This window comes from Cebus imitator, unplaced genomic scaffold, assembly GCF_001604975.1.
Source record: "Cebus imitator isolate Cc_AM_T3 unplaced genomic scaffold, Cebus_imitator-1.0 Scaffold673, whole genome shotgun sequence".
Classification (NCBI taxonomy): domain Eukaryota; kingdom Metazoa; phylum Chordata; class Mammalia; order Primates; family Cebidae; genus Cebus; species Cebus imitator.
Genome location: NW_016107988.1, coordinates 527,457 through 552,087, shown reverse-complemented (window position 1 = coordinate 552,087; position 24,631 = coordinate 527,457). Strand labels below are relative to the sequence as shown.

General features: G+C 35.2%; 1 protein-coding gene across 1 annotated transcript in view; it reads left to right on the top strand.

Moving 5' to 3' along the window:
• TMEM47 (transmembrane protein 47) overlaps positions 1-23,597 on the top strand; it is a 29,334-nt gene extending 5,737 nt beyond the window's left edge. The window contains exons 2-3 of the mRNA XM_017518359.1: positions 11,677-11,817; positions 20,172-23,597. Coding sequence (XP_017373848.1) covers positions 11,677-11,817; positions 20,172-20,350 — 320 coding nt within the window. The 3' untranslated portion in view covers positions 20,351-23,597. The remainder of the gene's footprint in view (positions 1-11,676; positions 11,818-20,171) is intronic.
• The last annotated feature ends 1,034 nt before the right edge of the window (positions 23,598-24,631 follow it).

Genomic DNA, 24,631 nt, shown 5'->3' with positions numbered 1-24,631 from the left:
AACCATTTTATTGTGAATTCTTTGGGTCAGGAATTCAGATAGGACATAATGAGGATGGATGGCTGGAACCCTTGCTGAAGATAACTTGAATGGCTAGGAATCAGAACATCTGGAACTGTAGGATCAGTTTCCAAATGATTTCACTCATCGGCTTGGTACCTTGGTAGGGAAAGCTGTGAGATAACTAGGCAAAGCTGTGAAGTTCCCTGGAATGCCTACAGGTGGGCTTTCTAGCATTATGGTCTCAGGACAGTTGTAATTCTTACATTGAATGGTTCCCACAGGGCAAGAGTGCTCTCTTTCAACTAGGCTGAGAAATCACACATCTTTTCTACCACATTCAGTTGGTTACAGAGGAGCCATATGGCCAGCTTGGATTTGAGGGAAGGAGAATTGAAAGCCATTTTTTGATGTCGCAGTGGCAAGGTCACATTGTAGAAAAGAATGTGGGATAGGAGTTGCTGTTGGGCCATGTTTGGAGCATATAGTCTGACGCTGAGTCCAACTGCAAATCTGCACTCTTTATTGCCTTTGAAGAACAGCAAAACAAATAGCGAACAATTTTGTCTTTGCTTTATAGTTTCTGTACGTAAGAACTTTGAATCGAGTTTATTAATAAAGTCTGACTGGGACAAAAACTTCCCTCAGCCAGCATGTGGCTTTAATGACTGGTTACGTGTACTTAGATATGAGATGAAATGAACTCAAGAACCTAACTTTTCCACAAATACAGAGATACATATAAAACCTTCCATTATCTTTACTTTCATCTCAGACAACCAAGGCTCAAACTGATTGTGAATCTGGACTGTAATATGCTACTTCATGTTGTGTGATAAAATTTTACTCTTTTTTTAGAAAGTCATGAATGCATCTGATGCAAGTTTTATAGTGCTAGAGGAGTGTTGGAGTTTGAATTACTTTTTGTTTCCTTTTCCTGTGTTTTAATAACATACGTCTTCTCTTGACTACTGCCTATGTATTGAATCACAGAGTTGCAACGTGTTTAAAATAGATAAGGTTTTTAACATAATCCAGTCTAATCACATTTATTACATGAATAAGAAAAATGAGGAAGGATGCAATGTTAAAGATTCAATAGAGAGGGTACATTTAACCATTGTATTTTTGAAGGGTTGGTTTTTAAAATGTTCTGTAATTGGAGATAACTGTGACTAGGTGTTTGAAGGATTGTTGAATGCTGTCATGTATGGAAGTTTGGATGAAGAGGTGAAGGACTGCATGTGAAATAGCTGCCCACTTTTTGTAAGATTATTATGTATGATTTGATTTCCATGGAATTAAAGTCTGAAAACAAAATTATATACGCTGATATGTACATTTTAGATATTTATTACCATCAAAATTTACATTTTTACCATGACTTGTCCTTAAAAATAAACACTTCTAAGTTTCTCCATGATGGGGTACTTTAAAACAATGGCTTAATTTTATTTTTTTTTAACTTTTATTTTAGGTTCAGGGGTACTTGTGCAGGTTTTTTATATAGGTAAACTCACGTCACTGGGGTTTCTTGTACAGTTTATTTTATCACACAGGTATTAAGCCTAGTATCCAATAGTTATTTTTTTTGCTCCTCTCCCTCCTCCCACCTTCAACCCTCAAGTAGACCCCAGTGTCTGTTATTCCCTTCTTTGTGTTCTTGAGTTCTCATCATTTAGCTCCCACTTACAAATGAGAACATGCTGTATTAGGTTTTCTGTTCCTGCGTTAGTGTACTGAGGATGATAGGCTCCAGCTCCTTCCATGTTCCTACAAAATGCACAGCCTCATGTTTTTTTCTGGCTGCATAGTATTCCATGGTGTATATGTACCACATTTTCTTCATCCCATCTGTTATTGATGGGAATTTAAATTCATTCCAAGTCTGCTATTGTGAGTAGTGCTGCAAAGAATATTCTCCTCCATGTGTCTTTATGGTAGAACAATTTCTATTCATTTGGATACATATCCAGTAATGGGATTACTGGGTTGAATGGTGGTTCTTTTTTAGGTCTTTGAGGAATCACCACACTGCTTTCTGTAATGGATAAACTAACGTACACTCCCACTAACTGTGTATAAGTGTTCCCTTTTCTCCAAAACCTTACCAGCATCTGTTATTTATTGACTTTTTAATAGTGGCCATTCTGACTGCTGTGAGATGGTATCTCATTGTGATTTTGATTTGCATTTCTCTAATGCTCAGTGATATTGACCTTTTTATTCATATGCTTATTGGACACATATATGTCTTCTTTTGAAAAGTGTCTGTTCATGTTCTTTGCCCATTCTTAATGGGATTATTTTTCTCTTGTAAATTTGTAAGTTCCTTATAGATGCTGGCTATTAGACCTTTGTCAGATGCATAGCTTGCAAATATTTTATCTCATTTTGTAGGTTGTGTACTCTGTTGATGGTTTATTTTGCTGTGCAGTAGCTCTTAACTTTAACTGATCCAATTTTTCATTTCTTGCTTTTGTTGCAATTGCTTTTGGTGTCTTTCTTATGAAATCTTTGCCCATTCCTATGTCCAGGATGATATTGCCTACCTTGTCTTCTAGGGTTGACAACGTAATTAATAGTTTACAGTTTTGAGTTTTACATTTAAATCGGTAACCTACCTTCAGTTGATTTTGTATATGGTGTAAAAAAGGGGTCCAGTTTCAATCTTCTGTCTATGCCTAGCGATTGTCCCAGCATCATTTGTTGAATAGGGAGACTTTTCTCCATTGCTTGTGTTTGTCAACTTTGTCAAAGATCATGTTTCTAGGTGTACAGCCTTATTTCTGGGCTCTCTATTCTGTTTATGTCCATATGCCTGTTTTGTAGTACGAGTACCATGCTGCTTTAGTTACTATAGCTCTGTTGTATAGTTTGAAGTCAGGTAATGTGATGCCACCAGCTTTGTTCTTTTTGTTTAGGATTGCCTTTTGTTGTTGTTGTTCCATATGAATTTTAAAATAGGTTTTCTAGTTTTGTGAGGAATTCCATTGGTAGTTTGATAGGAATATCATTGAATTTGTAAATTCCTTTGGGCAATATGGCCATGTTAATGCTATTGATTCTTCCTGTTCATGAGCATGGAATGTTTTTCCATTCGTTTGTGTCTTCTGTGCTTTCTTTGAGCAGTTTTATAATTATCCCTGTAGGTCTTTCACCACCCTGATTATCTGCATTCCTAGATATTTTATTCTTTTTGTGGCAGTTGCAAATGGGATTGCCTTCCTTATTTGGCTCTCAGCTTGGCTACCAATGGCTTAATTTTAAGTTGAAAAATAATTCCAAAAGTATGTGGAAGTCAGCCCTGTAAGTTTCTTAAATTGATTAAATGAATATTAATTTTCATTCAACAATTTAATTGCATTCTGGCTTTATTAAAAATAAGTATTATGAATTTATAAAAAAAAAGATTGAATGCTCTTTCAGCAGAATTTCAACCTCATACATTAAAGGTACTGACAGTTATATTTTACTAATCTTTTCAAGCTATTGGTTCATCTTCCTTGAAAATTAGACAAGGACACTTTTTCTTAACGTATTTACTCCTAGGTTTATGTGTGATTTGGGGACACTCGTAGATAATCAATTTTCTATTCTAATCATGGACGCCAAAGACTCTCATTTTGAAAATGTGCAGCAAAACATTCATGGTCTTCTAAAGAACAAGGAACAAATATCTGTATCACCTTTGTCTCTATCAGCTTATTGACTGCTGTGAGGTTTAAAATGGTATTTTAGTAAGCCGTTTTTCAAGATATTACAAATATTTATAGTTTCTGTTCAAAATGTATGTTTATTAGGCAAAAAGATGTTAAAAGATAGAAATTGACACCCCTGAATTACTTATTCTCTGTACATAAAAGGGGACAGCCACAAAGGAACTCAAATTTTCATCAAAGAAGATTTTATTGCTGTCACTTTTAAAGTCCCTAAACCAAATATTCACCGGAATGCTGGTAATAATGCTCTGTGAATGAAGCCTGGAATCTATTCTTAGCTCCTCTAGGTAACTTAAAGGAACATTTGAATGCTTCCCTCCATTTTCCCATCTTCTCACATGTACCCAATGAGTTAGCTTCATTGAAACATATTAATTGATTTTCTACCAGGGTCAGCCAATCAGTCTGTGTTCAAGGCATTGTGGAAGGTAGTGAGAATAACACAATAAGTGAAACAAATGGTGTCTTTTAAACAAATTATTAATGATTAAATAAATGTATGAAGTGCTGTGAAGGAGGAAACAAAAGTTCTACTTCTGCAGCAGGGCAGAAGAAGAAGCTGGTGGGAGTACTAGCTTTGCCAATTTTATTCCTCCATATTTACTAAAGGGGTATTGAATACTGATTGTGGGTGGCTGTCTGGCTTACTTCATTCTACTCTTTGATTATTCTTAGCTCTCCTAAACCCATCATAGTAATTTTAGTTGCTTAAAGGAAGTTCACCCACTTCTAATCCTGGAGTGGTAGATTTTCTTTCTGCTTTTCAAAATAATGAAGTTTTCCACGTGGTAACCTATTTAGGTTTTTTTCAAAGAGTAAAAAAAGAACAATGTTCAAAATACCAAAGTAATCACAACTTTATAGAAATACCATAATTAGAAATTATTATTGAAAAATACCAGTACCTGTTCGGTAACACTAGTTACCATCAAATGCTAATGAAAGCTTTCAAAGATGGTGCATGGTAAGAAAGAGCAGTAACTAGAGGTGATAGCGTCTTTCTTTTTGTCCAATTACTGGAACTTGCTTTAACAGCAGGGCTCTTTGCTAAATACTATATTCAAATGGTTTTATTTGAGGGAAAAAACACCATATATTATTGTGTTTATATTATTAATTTCCACTGAATTGTCTAAGATAGAATTCTGCGAACCAGCTAAAATGTTCCTTTATTTGTTAAAAAAAAAAAAGGTATGCATTTTTTTTCTAACATCAACATAAAACAACTGCAAGATCTTGAATGAAACTGTCATATGTTAAAAACTAGTAACCCATCTGGCATTTTATACAACTGGGACTTTCCAAAATTTGGCAAAATCAACATACGTTTTGGTCATTAGGGTTATTGCATCATCTATTTGGATGTTTACCTGAGGTCATTTACCTCTGTAGTTTAAAATCAGGTTAGCACCATACTTTGGAGGCAATCTTTATCTGTGAATGGGCCTAAAGGGTAGTACTGGAAATCGAATTGTTGCCAACCTGATTACTACTATGGATATCTTACATAGTTGCTTTTGCAGACATCTACTTTGCTTTGTGCATCACTGCACACATAGTGTTTATATTGGTTTTCATTTTATAAAATACAAATAGTTACTTGCCTTAAGTATTTCTTTGCAAATGAAAAATGGTAGTTTCATTGTCAGTTGTTTTACTAAAAGAAGTGGTTATTTTAATTATCGAAATTAGAATCAGAATTCATTTGGCTGCCTCTCTCTGTGTCTGCATCACAGAGTGGTGGAAAATTAATGGAGTATTGACGGATTTAGGCCAGAATGCAACTTAGCCAATAAACCAAGATTTCAACTGCCTCAGTAACGGTTTCAGTTTTCCACTTCATTAGCCACATGCAGACTAACTTTTAAAAGTTAAGTAGATTATTTGATACCTTTGGAAGTATTTAGCCTAAGTTTATGGTTCTATACAAAATAGAATTCTATTCTTTGTATATGAAGATACAGCCTTTGTATCCAAACTCAGACATATGTAGCATTAATATTAAGATAAATTCTTTAGTTACATTTAGTGAAAATAATTAAATGCCATAATTTCAGACAAAGTGAGCTAGTTGGGGAAAAGATATAGTCGTTGATGAATAGATGGATAATTTAGGGAATGTGAGTTTGAAATATTCTTCTGTATCTGAGCTTTGTTTTTTTTCCTTTAATACTAAACCATCCCACTATTTCCAGTTTCTGATGATAGATAGAATGGGATTGGCAATACTAAGTTAACTAAGTTCTCGATAATATAATTTAAATGTTTTGCTACAAGTATGTCCTACAAATGAATGCAAGTATTTGGAAAAGCTGAATGTTTGCTGGGAATAAGTGAAAATAATCTAGTTTGGGTGAATTAGGGAGAATTTGTATATTACTTATAAGTCAAGATGAGAGGTAAAAATCACTGTTCTGTCTAGTGAATTATTTTATTGCAGTTATAGATATCATTTTGGTTAATGTGATTTCCTTTTGGAGAAGTTCAAAGATAAAAATACAAGTACCAGTCTGACAAATGTGAACATGATTATAAAAGTTGTTAAAAATCAGTGTTTTAATTTGTGATGAGAATTATAGAAAAGTGAGAATCATCCATAAAAACAGTGGAATACATTGAGGGACATATCCACCTAAACTACAGGACTTCTGTTTATAAGGTTCAAAACTTGTTTTTTCATTTATTTTTAATTATGTCTAATTTTCAAAAGGAAATAGCCATTGTGTACTCAGGGATTTACATAGAGTAGAATGAATCTCAGCATATAAACAATAGCTACAGAGGTAAATTAGCTGGTGTTTGACAAGTTATAGGTTTCTAAATGAGGTAGGCTGAGGCAGAAAGCTTTTGGAACTGGCTTTGTGATTACCCTTGACTCAAAAATATGGAAAACGTATCCTTCTTAAGATTTTGCCTTTTCTGAAAATTGGAAGTGACTTTTCATCATGGATTACCTAAGGGAATGATAATTCTCCAATTGGACAGTTAGAATGTGGTCTGTAGAATTTTCATAATGCAGTGGTGATTTCAGACCAGTCTTATATGTTGCACTGCTGAAGTAAGTCAGCACAAGTCTGCAGAATACTAAAGCATTTATAGACATTGGAAACTCTGATGCCGGCTAATAAAAATACCCTGAAAGAGGACTTGAAACCAGTTCCTGAGTTGCATCTTAATGTTGAACTTGATGTTGTACCATAGGGACTTCCTGATTTTTATTCTGTAACTGCAAAGGGAATATAACATTATGTGTATTTATTTCCATGGAGGGTCTTTTTTTTTCTGTTATAGAAAATACTAATGGAGAAGCATACACTTATCTTGAGCCTCCACTTCTTCAGGTGTAGTTTGAATGCCCCCAGTGTGTCACTGTGTCAATTTTGCCAAAATTCTCTTGAGAAAACCTGACACATAACATGGCAGCCTGATTTCAGATTTGGTTTTCAGATTCAAAACACGCCTCGCAACCCATTTGACCCCTCACCAATTTATCAGCCAGGGATGTATGTTATTTCCTCAAAACTGATGATCACCTGTTCTCTGTAGTCTTAGAAACCAAACTCAGATTTCCAATCAGCTGGCCTGACATTGAACAATAGCCAGTTTTAATTGTGCAGAGCACTGCAATTTGTAAAATAGCGCCATGGTCATTGATGTTCTGCAGGACTGGTTTATGTTTACTGTTCCACTATAGTATTGGTATATTATTTCTAGAAAGGTAGAAGACTAATGCAGAGTAATAAATCTTTACAGACTCTTAACACCTCATCTGACTAAATACTGTGAGGGCCGTAATTGGAGAACTAAGATTGATATAAAAATTAACTGATTGTGAAAACTTAAAATGCATGATGTTTTTAAAGAAATGGTGCTGGAAACAGAGAACTTTATGAAATTTTAATATGTTTTGCCAACACTGTAGATTAGCACGTACTTGTGGCGTGCAAATCTTTTAGTGGACAAGTCAGGGTAGAACAAGTTTTCTGGCCACTTGGAATATTACTATAACATTGTCCAAGTCTTATAATATGTATACTTGCCAAATCTAGTATTGGACTTCGGATGCTAAGTAATTATCTGTCTAACTGTGTCAGTATAAAGCCCTGCTTATTATTTTAATGGTCATTAGCAGGTGTCTGTAAAACATTTTTCACTGTTTTTTACTCCCCATATCCTAGTCTTGTTCAGTAAGAGAGAGGGAAATGGTAACTAGCTGATCTACAGGGTCTCTGATTTTAGTTCACCTCTTAGGCTAGCGCTATTATTTGGACAATGGATTCTAGTTGTTTACTGAAAGAGATACGATGCCACAGGCCCTGTTTGCAGCTCCAGAATACCCCACACTGAACCATGAAATGCACCTTGGACCTCCTTAACTAATGATAGCCATATCAAACCACTTTTTCAGCTTCCTGATTGAGGTTAAACTGATCAGCAATTTAAAGTTTTGGTTCTGGGCAACTGGCCTGAGCGAATCATTCCAAATGGATATAATGACAACAATTCTAAAACTTGGCACCATTCGCCAGGGATATAGCCTCAGTAATCCAGTATAAGCCCCAGGTTTTGGCCGGAACGGTGGCAGTCATGGCCCATTTCTAGTTTCTTTTGGAGAAGAAAATGTCTTTTCTGTTTAAGCAGACCTATCTCTGGTTGTGGACCAAAGGAAAGGTATCAGTATCACAGCAGTGGTAATGCTGATGATTCTCCCTGTGGACTTTACATCTAGGGTAACTTTATCATTAGCTACAACTTCAGTGCTGAAAATAAATGTAGAACATTTAGAAGAAAATCCAGAACTGATGATGTTTATTTACTTTTTGGAAGTAGATAACTGTAAGAGGTTCTTTTTCTGGTTAGGTTCTAGTCCCTTTTACTAATTTTTATTCTGTTGGTGCTTTCTACTATAGCATTTTACTGGTTTTCCAAATGAAATGAAGAATTGCTATATTGAGGAAATGTAACAATATGCACTTAGGATTTTTTTGGAATTTTCTGTTGCTATATTGGATAAGCATCACTTTGCACTCCTGTATTATTCATTTATTAAATTGACTCCATTCTGTGTTTTGTAGTTTAAGAGGTCTTTATCTAGAAAAAAGTTCCACATTTGAAATGCTGTGTAAAGTATAGAGGTTATCAAACAGCAACTCAGCCATAGGGTTCAAACCAACCCACCACCTGTTTTGCTTGATTAAGTTTTATTGGGGCCAGGCATGGTGGCTCATGCCTGTAATCCCAGCACTTTGGAAGGCCTTGGCAGGTAGATCACTTGAAGTCAGGAGTTTGAGACCAGCCTGACCAACATGGTGAAATCCGGTCTCTATTAAAAATACAAAAATTAGCCGGGCATGGTGGCACGTGCCTGTAATCCCTGCTACTCAGGAGGCTGAGGCGTGAGAATCACTTGAATCCGGAAGACGGAGGTTGCAGTGAGCCAAGACTACGCCACTGCACTCTTGCCTGGGTGACAGAGTGAGACTGTCTCAAAAATAATAAGTTTTATTGGGGTACAGCCAGCTTGTTTACATACTATCTATGGCTCCTTTCATACTATTGGGCAGAGTTGAGTGGGTACAAAAGAGACCATAACTCAAAAATCCAAAAATATTTATCATCTAGCCATTTGTAGGGAAAGTTTGCTTAACATTTTCACCTTAGTCTATTTTGACAAAATGTAAAACAATGTGTATTTTAGCTATTTTTTTAGGATATTTAAAATCAAGAAAAGTGACCAAATTAATTCCTGTTTGACTTGTGGCTGAAAGTGAAGAGTCAAATGTGTGGCATTTTTTCATGTTGAGCTATGTGAAAGAGCTTATCAGGAAAAAGCAATCTGTTGCACTTTCATTTTAAGATATTTTATATGGGTAAATATTTAGTAACATTTTGATTTAAATGAAGTCAATGCTTTAAAGTCTTTACTTATATAAAATAATTTAGGGGAAGTTGCTAACAGTGATAATCATTCTATAAAAGTAATAGACCAACTAGAACATACTCAGCATAGGCTTTTAAATCAAACTCTCCAATAATTGGATGGATGGATGGATGGATGGATGGATTTTATTCTTTTCATTGTACACTTTTATATAAGTCTTTGATTATTTTAAATTCAGAAATTTCAATTTACACACCTGTTTTCAGATGGAATTCCATCATGCCAAAGTACAGTACAATTGTGCACTTGTATAAACTTTTCCCAAGAAATTTAGAGACTTCAAATGTAAGGACTATTTTTTTCTGGCTTTTTAATTCAAAGCTACATGCTGTTATGGAATAAACAAGCCTAGTATGGCTATCCTTTTAACTTCTAGTTAAAAGCTAGCTATACTTTTGTTTGAAGTTGTATGGCTTTCTTACAAATAGCTGGCATTAAAAAGATGCTCTCCACTTTGTTGTGATTCATCTTTATATTTAAAGAAATGTGGATTTGTTCTATTTTCCCCTTGTTTGTTTGTTTCCTGATTGCAGCACAAGTTCTAGTTGAGAGCCTGAGAAGCATCCACAATTTCGTGGGAGGAGAGGATGTGGAAGAGGATGCTTGAGGCTGGAATACACAAATATAAATAAAAGAAAATCTTAGGGTATTGTCAGTTCTTCTGCTCATCCTTTATCCCACCATAACAAAGAGTGCATTTTGGATGCTTTGTGGAGGGATAATTTCAGCGGGAAGCATCAAAACATTATGACTTCTGGACTTAGGATAAAATCCATTGCAATTTAACCATAGATCAAAATCTATTTGCATTTTCTACACATACATTAAACTCAGAGTCAGAAGAAGCAGTTTGGCGCTTTTAAGCAACTGCTCCTCTCCACAGTATCCTTTTACATGATGCTTCCCAACCTGTATAGTACTTTCATAGATTTGCTGTCTCTTCTGAGAGAATATTTTACCATTCTTATGAATGTAAAATGGGCCAGTTTTTCATCATACCATGTCTACATTTTTGTTTTATAAGAAATGACAAATATATTTCAGTAAGGTTTACGTGTTGCTGAGAGTGTGAGAATCTCTCTGGAAGTGTCTGTGAACAGAGCCCTGCACATAGTAAGTTGTATGCTTACTGTTTCTGTGTGTGAATGAAGGGACCGAGCAGCCATTCAGAGTCCATTCTGGCTCTCTGTGCATACTTAATGTCAGAAACCATACCTGTGATGGTAAATACAGCAGTGAAATTAGAATCAAATAAAAAAGAGGAGGAAAAAAAAAAAACAATATCCCTGATGCTAATTTGATGGGGAGTTGTTTTAGAGGGAGTGGAGGAGAGGCAAATAAAAACTTCAGAGATGTTTGTATGGTTAAGGAAGGCTTTCTAAGAAATATCAATAAAAAAAGAATATAGTACTGTCGTATGCAACAACATGGATGAATATGAGAAACTTAAAATCCAGCCACAAAATAGTTTATACCATTTATATAAAGTTTAAGAATAGGGAAAACTCAGTCTGTGGTGACAGATGTCCTCAGTAACCCAGATAGGTGGGTGATTCTTGACTAGGAAGGGGTGCAAGAAAACAGGCTGGGTGATAGAAATGTCCTGTATTTTAGTCTGAATGGTGTATAAATATCTATAAAAATTCATCAACTTCTCTACTTTCTATACTTAAGATTTGTGAACTTTATACCTCAATAAAAATTTGAATCATAATAACATTGAAAATGGGCCATGGAGGGGACACTGATTTAACATGAATGCGTAACAGTACTTGAAAGAAACTCCTGGCAGACCCCTGGTCTAAAAACTTTGCTGAGCTTAGCATAGAAGACTTTTCTGAATAAGGACATTTCCTATTAATTTTTGTTGTACAACATTTCAAACTCCAAAGGATGCTTAGCGTGCAGTAAAATCACATCTGTCGAACTATTGCAAGGTGAAGGCTGCTGAACATAGTTCTGTTGATTCTTTAAGGACTTACTACTCAAAAACAATTTCTTTTTTCTTTCCAGATTGGCAGATTGCTACACTGGCTTTACTCTTGGGCGGCGCTGCCATCATTCTCATTGCATTCCTGGTGGGTTTGATTTCTATCTGCGTGGGATCTCGAAGGCGTTTCTATAGACCTGTTGCGGTCATGCTTTTTGCAGCAGGTAAACAGATGAATTACTTTCAAATGAGCATTAAAGTTTCATGAACCTTTCTACCATCCTCCTTTCTTATGCAGAAGAGGTATGTGTTTGCTGCCTTACATAAAAATTGAGAGGTATTTACTATATTTTTAAGGTAACTTGGCTAAAGATTTATCAGATAATCAGTTTTCAGTCTGTTAAGCATTTCACATAGCACAGTGGAAACTTCTAAACCTCTAACTAAAGCATGAATAAATAATACTGCCTGACAGGGCTATTACCTTAGGAATTGCAGCAGGTGTATTTACTAACAATCTTTTTTTACACTCATTTTTCCCCCTTTTTTACTGTTCCCCTGGTGATCTGAAGGCAGCATTATGTTTTTCTGAAAAGGAACTGAAAAAAAAAAAATCCAAAATTTGTACCTTTAAAGATACATATCTCTTTGAAAAGACACAGTTATCCTGAAAATGTGTTATGTATAACTCCACCCATCAGACAAGTCAATTATATGAAGTCAATTGTATGTTAATTTATCAACCTTCATTCTATGAAGCACAGCTTGGATTAAAATATATGAAAAGACAGAGGACTATTTAGAAAAGGGGCTTGCTGACTAAAAGCCCAATGCATGATTCAATACATGATTTGCTGTGAGTTTTAATTTTCGTTTATAAAAATACCTTTGAATATATTGTTCTCTTTGAGTCAAACTGCAACATTCGGTGGTGCCTTCAATTTACCCTGTCAGTCATATCTGATTTGAAGACTGCAAAGTAAGCCTCTGTGACTGTCAATAATGAAGACACTGACAAAACCTGTTAGATGGATTTCTAAAAGCTGTTTCAAGATTGGAATAGATTAAATTTCTCAGGATTTAAAGGGTAGTTTGAGCTAAAAATACAAAACAGGAGTGTTCTGCTGCCCCCTATTGTTCGTATTTATTTTCTTATACCCATGAAGGCTGGTAAGAATTGGGGGTGTCATAAAAACGAAGGTCCAAAGGGCTGAAGGAACCCAGAAGTACATCTAATTGAAATCTTCAGGTGACTTGCTCAAGATCACATAGTAGCTACTAGCAGACCTGGGCCTGGGAGGCTTCTGGATCTTAAACTAGTGGTTCATTAACCACTGGACTCCCTTACTTATTCATGCAACTATTTCTTGGGTGCCTATTACAGGCTAAACGTAGTATTAGACACCTATAAAGCTGGGCACAGTTTCACCACAGATACTCACTAATAGAGTAGAAAGCACGATTTCAAAAAATGTTTTGAAATCATAGTCCCAGTTACTTGGGATGTTGAGGTGGGAGAATCGCTTGAATCTGGAAGCTTGAGGCTACAGGGAGCCAATGGCACCCCGTTGCATTCCAGCCTGGGCAACAGAGTAAGACTCTGTCTCAAGAAAGAAAAAGAAAAAATACTTTTTTTCTGCTGAGACGTGTGCAGTACATAAAATCAAAACAGACATATTACTACNCTCACCAAGACTTCACACTTACATGATTTAGTATCTTGTGCTATGCCTGGTACTCGTACACACTCAGTAAATGGTTTTTGAATGAATGATATAAAAGTGACTAAGGCTTGTAGCTTCTAATCTGGTGGCATAAAACAGGCATGTAAACAAATAAGTAACTGTAATTCAGGTTTTTGGTTTTTTTTAAAGCCATTTCTCTTTTGAGGTCTTAGGAAGCAGCTGGCTTCAGATGACTACAAAGCTAAGACTAAAAAAGCTCAAAAAAGTAATAAATATCAAAATGATGTTTATTTCATGTATTTATGTTTGTACTTATTTAATAAATACGTTGGGCACCTACACTGTACAAGTATACAGTCTTGGTGTTAGAAAATATACTCTAAAGGTTTTTTACTGAAAATTCATAATTAAGTCTCATAAAGATAGCCAAACAGGTTTTCGAGATTTGGTCTTCTTTCTTCTCTGAGATCTTTTATTTAGGGTGGGCTTATTACCTTCTTGAATAGTTGCTAGATGAGCTAAGAGCTAGCCATTGCTATAGCCCATCTAAAACATTGTCCTTTTTTTCACAACTCTCTTTCTCACCAGTCCTAGAAGTCTAGACGTCAGAATTAGATATTTTTATTATACTAATGCTGATAAGAATGATTAATTAAGCACCTATCATGTGCCACAGTGCTAGACAGTTAACATATACTTTCTCTGATATAACAATCTTAAAGTTAGATATTTATTTTCCCCATATTATCAATGAAGAAACAGGTTTGGAAAAGTTAAATAATTTCCCATGGCTATTTTAACTAGTAAGTTGTACCACCAGGGTTTTAATTCAGGATACCTATATGACTTGAAAGCCCGAATGAGGATTCCCCAGTTTATCTTTACTTCAATACATATCACATATTGGAAAAAACAGTGCAGAATCAGCCTTGATTTTGAATTCAGTTGCCAGCTGTGCACTGCGGTTGGAGTCCATCCTGTAACTCCAGTTGCTCCATTTCTCGGGAGCATCACTTGAAGGAATTCAGTACCTTGAGATGCCATAAAGACCACAAACTGATTGGTGCAGCGTGACTGAACCACAGCACATCATGAAAGCTATGCACATTTCCAGTGCAGTTGATTACAGCATATTTCTTTTTGTGTAACTGACAATGGTAGGTAAAATACGACTTGATTCTGATAACTGGCATCCAGTTCTCACTAAAGTCTTGGTGAAATTAGAGGGACTGCCTCTTTCCTGACTCTCTTCTTTTATTGTCTGGTTTTGAACTATCCACAGGTTATTTGTATGTCCCACAAGAATGTAGGACGAGTGTTTCTTTTCTTCCCAAGGTCTTTAATACAAATTGCACAAAATTCTTTTTTATAATTCTATTTTAAATACATAATTCCCATTTATTTTATTAAGGAAGCTTCCTTTCTGTTATATCTGCAGAAAGCCTCCTATAAATATTGTTTATGTAGAATGATTTTTTTCAGGGTCCTACAGCTGATTTCCATCTCAGAGCCATCTCTGATTAAAGGCTTATGTTTTACAGCCTTCGTCACCATCCTATAAGTCACAGTGAGATAGCTGGAGCCTTTTCAAGTCTAGATTTTGGTAGAAAAATCAGCGTCCACTTTAGATTGCAGACTAAAAGGGAATTCTTCTATTCACAATATTTAGATTCCATGTTAATTTCTTGCACTGTTATCAAATTATACTTTGACTAGAACAATTTACAGTATCAGTACCCAATAATTAATTTCATACTGCTACCATTAGTAGTTACAGATTAAATTTTAAGAAAAAATTGATATCTTCGTATGAACCTTTCAATGGCAAATGCTTTTAATTGTTCAAATTATTGTTTCTTTTATGTATATTTTATATTTAGGGACTGATCTGCCTGGTAGGGCCTATCAACTTTTGCCTTTAAATTATCTCCTAATTTTATACCTTCTTCTCCTACACCAACGTTATTGCCACAACTTTTCCTTAAATGGAACATCTCAGTCCCCAAATTTGGCCTTCTCCTACTTTGTTTTGTTTTTCTGTGGCAATATATGACTGTTTTAAGATGTTTATGTGATTTCCTTTTCCTTTCTTGAGAATCTAGTTTTTCATTTCTTTCTTTTAGTCTTTCTTTACATTCCCTGACTTTTCTTTGCCACTGATGACATCTTAGTCATCACTGCCCACAGGTCCCCACACACTGAATGACCTTCTAGGGGCCTGTCCTTCTCTAGTCTCTTCCCCTTGTAGTCTGTCTTGGATATAACACATGAGGTCTCCTTGTGAAATAAACTTATGGTCTTGTCACTTGCCCCTTTGATTTCCTTAGAAGAAAACCCCGAGATAAGAAATCAAGTGCACATACTTTATTTGCAGGTAAAAGAAGAGATATGGCAAGGGGTGTGGAAAATGAGACAGGGCTGGGAAAGCAGCCATTACCAGGTTACATTATCAAGCCAGTTGACACTCGAAGCAGCTGGAGCTTAATCTTCTTGGGGAAACTTTGAAAACCAGTGTAGAACACGCACCTCAAGAATTAGCTCATTCGGAAGGCTATGGAGCGGGGGTATTAATGCACCAAATTTGGAGACTCATTGATTAAGGAATATCAGTTATGATCAAAGGAGAACAGTGTTAATTTTCTGGACCTGCCCTGCCCCATAGGCAGCCGAAGTAGCTTTAGTGACCAGAGGAAATGTAGACAAAGAAATGCAGGTGTTAGCAATTGGAAGTCAGACTAGCATGTACTGAAGTGGTGAGGAAAAAAAAAATATGGATAGGACACCAACCACATCTACAATTACAATAACCTTTCAGATATCTTCCTAGAGAAACAAAAGTTTAATATTTTATGAAACACTGTGCTATTATAGTATGAACAAAACAACCCTGTGCATGCACCCTTCATTTTACCTCTGTGCATTGCTTCTAGCTATACTCTCTTATACCTGTAAGCGCTATATAATCTGCTTCATCCTCCTAGAGGTCTTTTCTTTCCACTGCCTCTTCTGACCAACTTTCATCCGTCCTTTAAGAACCAGTTCAAATGATGTCCCTCTGAAACCCTCCTTTCTTTCTCTAAGCTGAATTGGTACTTGACACAGTGTTGGAGCTCAGTAAATGTGTGTTGAACGTGTTGTAAATAAACATGCCTCTACTATTGCTGTTGAACATGTTGATTTGTAATAACTTGTGTGCCTGTCTCCACTAACAGAGTATGAATCATTAAAGGGCGAGGGCCATGTCTAACCTATCTTATCCACTTCACCTAGCCCACAGTAGGCACCCAATAAATGTTTGTCAAAATACTGAAATATACTCCTTAGAAGAAAATTTTGAATATTTCAATACCAAGTGTTTTGAATATTTTAATATTGAAAACAATGAAAAATATCCCCCTAAAACTAGAATAAAACACAAGAATTATTAGATCTACATTCCCATCATGCCCCTGGTTCACATAATTTCACCGTTAGCAGTTTCATTGCCTGTTTATTTTCAAAAGAATACGGGGGGCATAAAATGAACCCCAAATCCCTTCAGATTCTAAAATGTGCCATAACTGTGCATATGTTAGCTTTAAGGTACAGCATAGAGAATACCATATCCAATGCCTATTTTGTTTCATTGATTGGTAGTAAAATAGAAATACAGTATGATGGTATTTTCTTGACTTCTGAACTCTTTATGTTTTTTTTTTCCTCCCTATACAGCATCAATGAAAGGCAAGGAGGCATTTTTACCTACATCTGTGAATTTTATTACATGGATAAAATTATTTACAAGTGCAGAATTATAATTTTCTCAGTTTTGCTACTATATGCACTTTTCTCTGTGATTCCAAAGGGAGTCAAATAATTCAGAGGCACGAAGCATTTTACAGGAATCTTTATTGGGCTCCAACACAATAAAAGTCTAAGAAAGCTGTTCAGGACAGTACGCCAGTTGAGCCTAATGGAGTTGTATTTCCATTTTTCCACAAGAGGGAAATTATATCATTATATTATACCATGGAGGCCAAATATTTGCTAAATAAAACACGTTGAAATGAATATTAAAAGCAGCCTAGGTAAACACCTCGCTCCAGGGACTAGTCAGTTCACAAAAAAGGCAGTGTAGTCATTTTAAAGTAAATCAGATTAGTTTTTACTCCTCTGATTAAACTCTTCTACCAGCTGCTTATCACACTTAGAATAAAATCTAGACCCCAGCTATGGTTCACAGGCTGTCCTTGAACCCTCAAGGGCCCCTGCTGTCTCTTCCATCGTATCTCATTCTTCTCCCTCCCTGCTCTCTGTACTGCAATCACAGCCTTCTGACTGCTGTTCCAATGTACCGGATCTGCTCCTGTGTTGGGAGTTTTGCAGTGTCTGTGCCTTTCACTTGGGAATGCTCAGTCCCCACTATGTTGTTCTGTACCCCTAATTCATTCAGATCTGTGCTCAGTATCTCCTCAGAGCAGCCTTTTCTCACAATTGATCTAAAACAGCAGCCCTCATCCCTGTGTCCTGTCTGTGACATTATATTCTGTATTTGTTTACTAATGGACTGCCTACCCATGAGAGTAGCAGCTTTGTCTCTTTTGATACCAGTAATACCTTAAACTGTATCACTTTAGAAACATTCAGATATTTTTGAATGAATGCATTTACTGAATGAGTAAATGAATGACCATACCTAATTCACATTCATGTTTCAATCATATCCTGGTAGGATCAGTCCGGATTTGACTAGTGACCAGAGTATAGAAACCTAAGGAGAACTGCTTTTTTTTTGAAATGTACTTGGCAACTTTGGAACTTTTTTCTCCGTAGTTATGGTTGATAGTAATTGACTTCATGTTGGTTTTAAGATATTTAAAACGTGAAAGCTCCCTTTTCCTCACAAAGGCACAGAGCTAAGTGTTTTGTTGTTGTTGTTGTTGTTTTTTTTAATTCATGCTCATTGTAGCACTTACTAGCTGGAAATAGATGAAGTGTGGGGCCTTATAATATGCCGTCATCTGAGTCCTAACAACAACCTAAAACTTTTTCTGAGACTTTTAAACTATAAACGACGTCTGATTTCTGTTTTAGATATCAGTAGATTTTCCTTTTATAGGAAATTATCTATCTACTCTCAGTAGTAATGGTAGGCAAGGTGCTGACCCAGAGCAGTGTTGGACTACATGGCAGAAATGTTGGGTATTCTTATATCTGGTTCCAGGTAGATCTTTTGACACGTAGCCAGAGCCTTACGGAAAAAAATTTTGAGGAATCATGGCCTCTTGAATTTGCTGTATTTCATCAGTTTTATGGGAGAGAAAGATGACTATTATGTAGACTTTCTAGGAATCTTCATCATACTGGTAATAATCTTTTACATGTGCTAAAAATAGATGAGAGTACATTTTGAAGCATAAAAATCCATTTTAATTCACACTTTCCATCCTAGTATTTTTTTTTAAATATAAGCTATATCAAAACTGTATATACTCTGTCAGTTTCTCTCCTTTTCTTTAAGTATTCACATTTTTGTTCTTTGAAGATGAATTACAAATTATTTTACCCCCTAAAATTATTTCATTTATCAGGGGTTAGCAAACTTCTTTTGGTAAGGGCCAGAAAGTAAATACTTTTGGCTTTGTGAGTTGTGTGGTTTCTTTTGTAGAAAGAAACTGCCATTGTTGCATAGAAAATACATAAATGAATGAGTGTGGCTGTGTTCCAATAAAACTTTTTCAAAAACAAAATCAGACCAGATTTGGTAGTTTGCCAACCCCTGCTAAATATAACAGTACCCCGTATTTTTTAGGGAGAAGTTTGTTTCTTGAGGGCGGAAGCTGTCATATGGTAGAGAATGAAGCAGATCTATCCCATATATTGTAGTTAAATTAATTAAAATTACATAATTTATCTCATAGGAAGTTATGAATTTTAAGTGGAAGACATCTCGTGCATATTCACAAGACTAATTTTATTTTAGATAGTAAAAACAACAAAAAACAAAAACAAAATAAACTTGCCCTTCCTGATTAGTTTGGTTTATTTTATTCGGTATGACTAATCACATTTCCCCTTTATCCCAGACAGAACTCAGGCCTAACCAGGAACTAAGAGCTAAGTTTTGGCCTCTGTCATAGTAGCCAGAATTAGCCTAGATTTTCCCATACCATTATCTATCTTGCCTTTATAGACTTAATTCTTTTTTTAAAGTAGATAGAAAATAGATATGAAAATATCATCTGTTAATGACTTTTAAGCCAGTTTTTAAAGACGAGAGACAAAGACTGGATGAGAAGAAAATAATGAAAGTAGCTTTGGATCAGAGTAATATAAGCAAAGACATCGGGCTAGGACTTTCTGGTATATAGGGCTGAGTTAGTATTGCAAAACAGCAACAAAATGAAAAGCACATTTTTAATAACAGGTTGACCAGTTTCATAACAGAAATTAATTTGAATTTCCTAATTCCTTAACAGCATGTATAAAGAACAAGAGTTTTAGTTGGCATTGGTGTCACTATTCTTAATGAACTACTTACACGTTTTGGTAGTGGCAGAGTTTAGTTTAGCTAGTACTACTTGCCATAATAATGATAATTATATTTGTAAGGTGAAAATCACTATTTTGTATGCTCATAGAAATTATTATATTGCACTAATTATTTCACCAATACTAATACTGATTTACTACTTATTAATAGAGTAATTCTTGCATATTGGGAAAAAGTGTTTAAACAAAAAAAAATTGTTAGTATTTTTAAGTATACCATCTAGAACAAGCAATGCTTTAAAATTTCTGGCTTTTATGTATATTTGATTAAAAAGTTACTCTCATACATATACAGTTATATATTTATATTATTTTATTTGCTGTAAATAACATTTTCTAATTTTGATTTGCTTTTCTTTCAGTTGTTTTACAGGTTTGCAGCCTGGTCCTTTACCCAATCAAGTTCATTGAAACTGTAAGCTTGAAAATTTACCATGAGTTCAATTGGGGTTATGGCCTGGCCTGGGGTGCAACTATATTTTCATTTGGGGGTGCCATCCTTTATTGCCTGAACCCTAAGAACTATGAAGACTACTACTAGAACCAATAGTCACAAATTACAAACAACCACCACCATCCAACAAAAGGAATACGTCTGCATCTTTTCTAACTTACTATTTTCTAAAACACTTCTGGAGCATCAAGCGGTTTGCTCATTTGATTTAATATTCTTTGCCTTTTGGCTGTCAACATCATAACCAGCTTTTACATCCATTTTAGAGACCTGCCAAATTAAGAGAGCTGATTAGACATAGGCAAATGCTGCAAACTTCCAATATGTTCGTATCATTTTTCTTGACAAATGAAGGGTCTGTATGACAGCAACAATTGTGAGAAACTAGTTGGAATGAGATTTGCCTGAATCTCCTATTGCCTGCAGGGAAGCAGTTAGCTTAAGCAACATTTAGAAGTTCCTTTGCGTTGACAGGGATTCCACTGTTAGAGCCCTTACCACCTGCTTATCCCACCCAATGACTACATTGGTTGTTGGTGGTTTCCTTGAGTGAACCCTTGAAAAATGAACTGCCCTTCAGCATCTAATGGGAGTTGTGAATGTAACTGGTTAATGGTACACATTCCACCTTCACGAATACTCTTTTTAATGGGAGGTTATGCTTTGGCAGTCAGCATCTCCCTGGGAAGAGAGTCAAGACTTGGAGACATGTGCTTCTCATTATGTGGTTAGAAATTGGTGCCTCAGCCCTATCTAGACTGGGGAAAAATTGACGATCTCTGTTTTTCCTGGGGCAAACAGAAAGAATTATGCATGAGTTGCCTTTGTACCCTTAACATCATTTGCCAAACATTGCAGCAAACAATTGTGCGTATGTAACAAGCTTAAATGTTTTTATAGAAGGTGAACCATAAGTATAAATGGTAATTAGTTGTTCCCTAACCCTCCACATACATTTGCCTATTACACATAAAATTAATATTTGCTCTAGTGAAGTGGTTTGAACACTAACCTTGTGTACATTGTTAAGAGGCTTAGATTGGTATTCATACTTATTTACCATACAAAAGTATGGTACCTTAAAGCTTTTGCTATATGTTCTTTACTGTTTCACTGGAAAGTGTTAATAGAATTGCCTAAGAATAAAAATTGAAGTGGTGTTAATCTGAAAATTAATGATTCTCTGTAAGCACCGTAGTTCAAAAGAGTAGCAATTAGGATGATCATTTTATGTAAAATTCATTAAAATAGAAGGCTGCTATTTTTTGCAAGTATTTTAAATGTCTTCATTTTTTTAAAAAAGGAATAGCGATAGATTTATATAAATATCTAAATGTCTCAGTAGAGGAGTAGAATTCATCTGGTTATCACTGGTCCTCTGAAGTTAACTGATGGGCTAACTGATTTGTGCACACACTTAAGATGGATTTATGTTAAGGGAATTACTGACTGTTCAACGGAAGGAAGTATTAATAATACGGAATAAGTTTGCAACTAATCTCATGCTGCAAACTTGTTTTAACTCTGTTTAATGTACAAATTTGGATAGCTTAATTATAAACATATTTTTATATCAAATATACAGTTCTAATATAAAAGTTATGAATAATTATTTTTGTTAACAAAGACACTAAAAAGGTATGTTCTGATTTTGGCCCTCTTGCAGAAAGAAGTATTAGAAAAATTACTTAAAAAGTAGCTATGTGTTACTGTATTGCAAAATCTGTTAAGAACAGGACCACATCGATAGTATTTAACAATTTTTCATCCCAAAGCACAGTTCTACTTTCAGCTTGTCTTAAGAATGGTTGCCAAAAACAACAGCCAAAAAAAAAAAAAGAAACCCTATTTTATTATCCAAATGCTAAATAAAAAACACACTTATGAATTTTCTATAAAATCACAAATATGAAGTACCAGGCTTAGTCTTACTTTAGCAGTGGTAGACAAAAGCAAATAAATACATCATAGACAGAAACTTTTATAAAAATATGTGATTCTATATAGAATCATTAGAAATTGTGAGTGGAAATTTTCCAGAAAGATAGTATTATAGAATCTTTTGAAGCAATTTCATGAGAAATAGTAAAATCTGGGGCAGACTGTCTTACAGTTGATTGCATATTGTCAGAGCAGCATGAGAAATACGATATTTGGGTAGGGATTTCAGCAACTAAACATGCTTTGTTCTGAGATCTCTTTATTCATAAATAATGAAAGAATAGTACTTCGGTGCTGACACCAATGAGGCACTTCTTTTGGTCCTAGTAGAGGATTCAGTGTGCTGTTAAACCAATATCATATCTCGAGTCTTATCAAGTTTTCATTCTCTGTTAATATGACAAGCTCAAAGTGACAGAATATGTTATAGGTTGAGGCACATGTATTTGCAGTTTACTGAAAAGTAGATTTCTTATGTGACTTTTTTCCCTTCTCAGCAAAGAGCCCTATGCTGTATTTCTAACATCAGTAATATGTGAAAGTGTTTCATTACTAACAGTCTCAGTACAACAGGAAAATTGTTGCTTCTCATCTGAAATATAATCTTGTCTATCGGAATAAACACAAGTGAAATTTTTACCTACATTAACATTATGTCTTTGCAGCTTTAGCTTTATTTGATGTCTTCTTAAGCAGAATTATTAGCAACAAACCCATTGTTTATCATAGATAGATATAGATCTATGAACATAGGTCTATATCTATAGATATAGGTATATACAGACACATATATGCTAACATACATATAGCATAAAGTACACAGCGGGGCTAGTTATTCCGATTTCTTGCACAATTATTTAGCTTTTTGTAAGTTCAATATGTAAATTTTAAAGACATAAATATAGAGAGACCTACGTGTTTGAATATAAATGATATATATGGATTAGCATGTACCTGTATATTATTAAACATGCAATGAACTGACTGGTAAGTGACGTCTAATTGTATGGCTAGCAATGTAATTTATTCAGACTGTATTTTTGTACAGAGCAGTGCACTCTAACCTATGCCTCTGTGTCCTCTTTAATGCCTAAAACTGTGCCTAGAAATTTCATCTGTCTTAAAAAATAAAATATACTTCATGCTGTTTATGCTATTAGTTTCTGTACTGCTGTTCTATATTTATTATTTTAAAATATATGACATGTTTACTACTTAGACATGAATTCATGGTATCCTGGTTATTTTTTTAAGTCATCTAGGGGAAAACCTGTTTACCACTCCAGTGATTTTGAGTTTGCAGTTTCACAATCAGTTCTTCATTTCATTATTTTTGTAGTTGACATGAAGTTACCTATGTGGAAAAAAATAAAAATAAAAGTGATTTCACGGACGTGGTTTGACTTTGTGTTTTCTCTGTTGTGTAAACTCTTTAGACAAGGCTTCTGAATTACATATATTCATTACATTTTCTGCTTCAAAATATATATTATTTAGAAGATATCTTAATATGGCATGCCGATTTTACTTAAAAATATTTTTGAATTTTTTATTTCAAATTATCTCCCAAGAGGCTTCTATTCTCCATAACCATTACATAAACAATCACTGATAAAGGAATGCTATTAAATATCTTTTTTAACCTTTTCTTTTAAAACATACACAAAGGAGATACAGTGTAGGCTTCCCTTATTCCAACTCTAATCACATAATTGGAAATGAGTAAAGGATTTGATATGGTATTTTGTTCTTTGTGTAGTTTTCAGTATTTGCAGAGTATTAAAGCAGCCTTATCTGTATCATCTCTTTCTTAGAATAAAAAATCAGTGTATATGTGTGCATGAGCCTGTGTGTGTGCAACGTGCATGTGTGAAGAAATGGATAAAGCCAAAACTATCACCCTTTGATGTATATAAATGGTGAGTGTATGTGGAAAGCAATTTTAATTACACACACATGCAATAAAATTCTCTTGCATGTATGCTTTTTTTTTTTTTTTTCTTTTTTGACAAAGAGCCTTACTCTTGTCACCCAGGTTGGAGTGCAGTGGCACAATCTCAGCTCACTGCAACCTCTGCCTCCCGGTTCAAGCTATTCTCCCACCTCAGCCTTCCAAGTAACCAGGACCACAGGTGCCTGCTACCCTGCCCCGCTAATTTTTTGTATTTGTAAAGATGGGGTTTTGCCATGTTGCCCAGGCTGGTCTCAAACTTTTACGCTCGAGCTATCTGCCGCCTTGGCCTCCCAAAGTGCTAAAATTACAGGCATGCATCACTGACCTGGCCCCAATTTTTTTTCTTGAAGACATAAATAGGATGATAGTTGAGCAAAGTTTCTTGTGTTGATAAAATCAGTTTGAATATAAAATATATATTTGTCATCAAGACGTTTTTTCATGTCTCATATGAACCATCACATTTTGCAAGG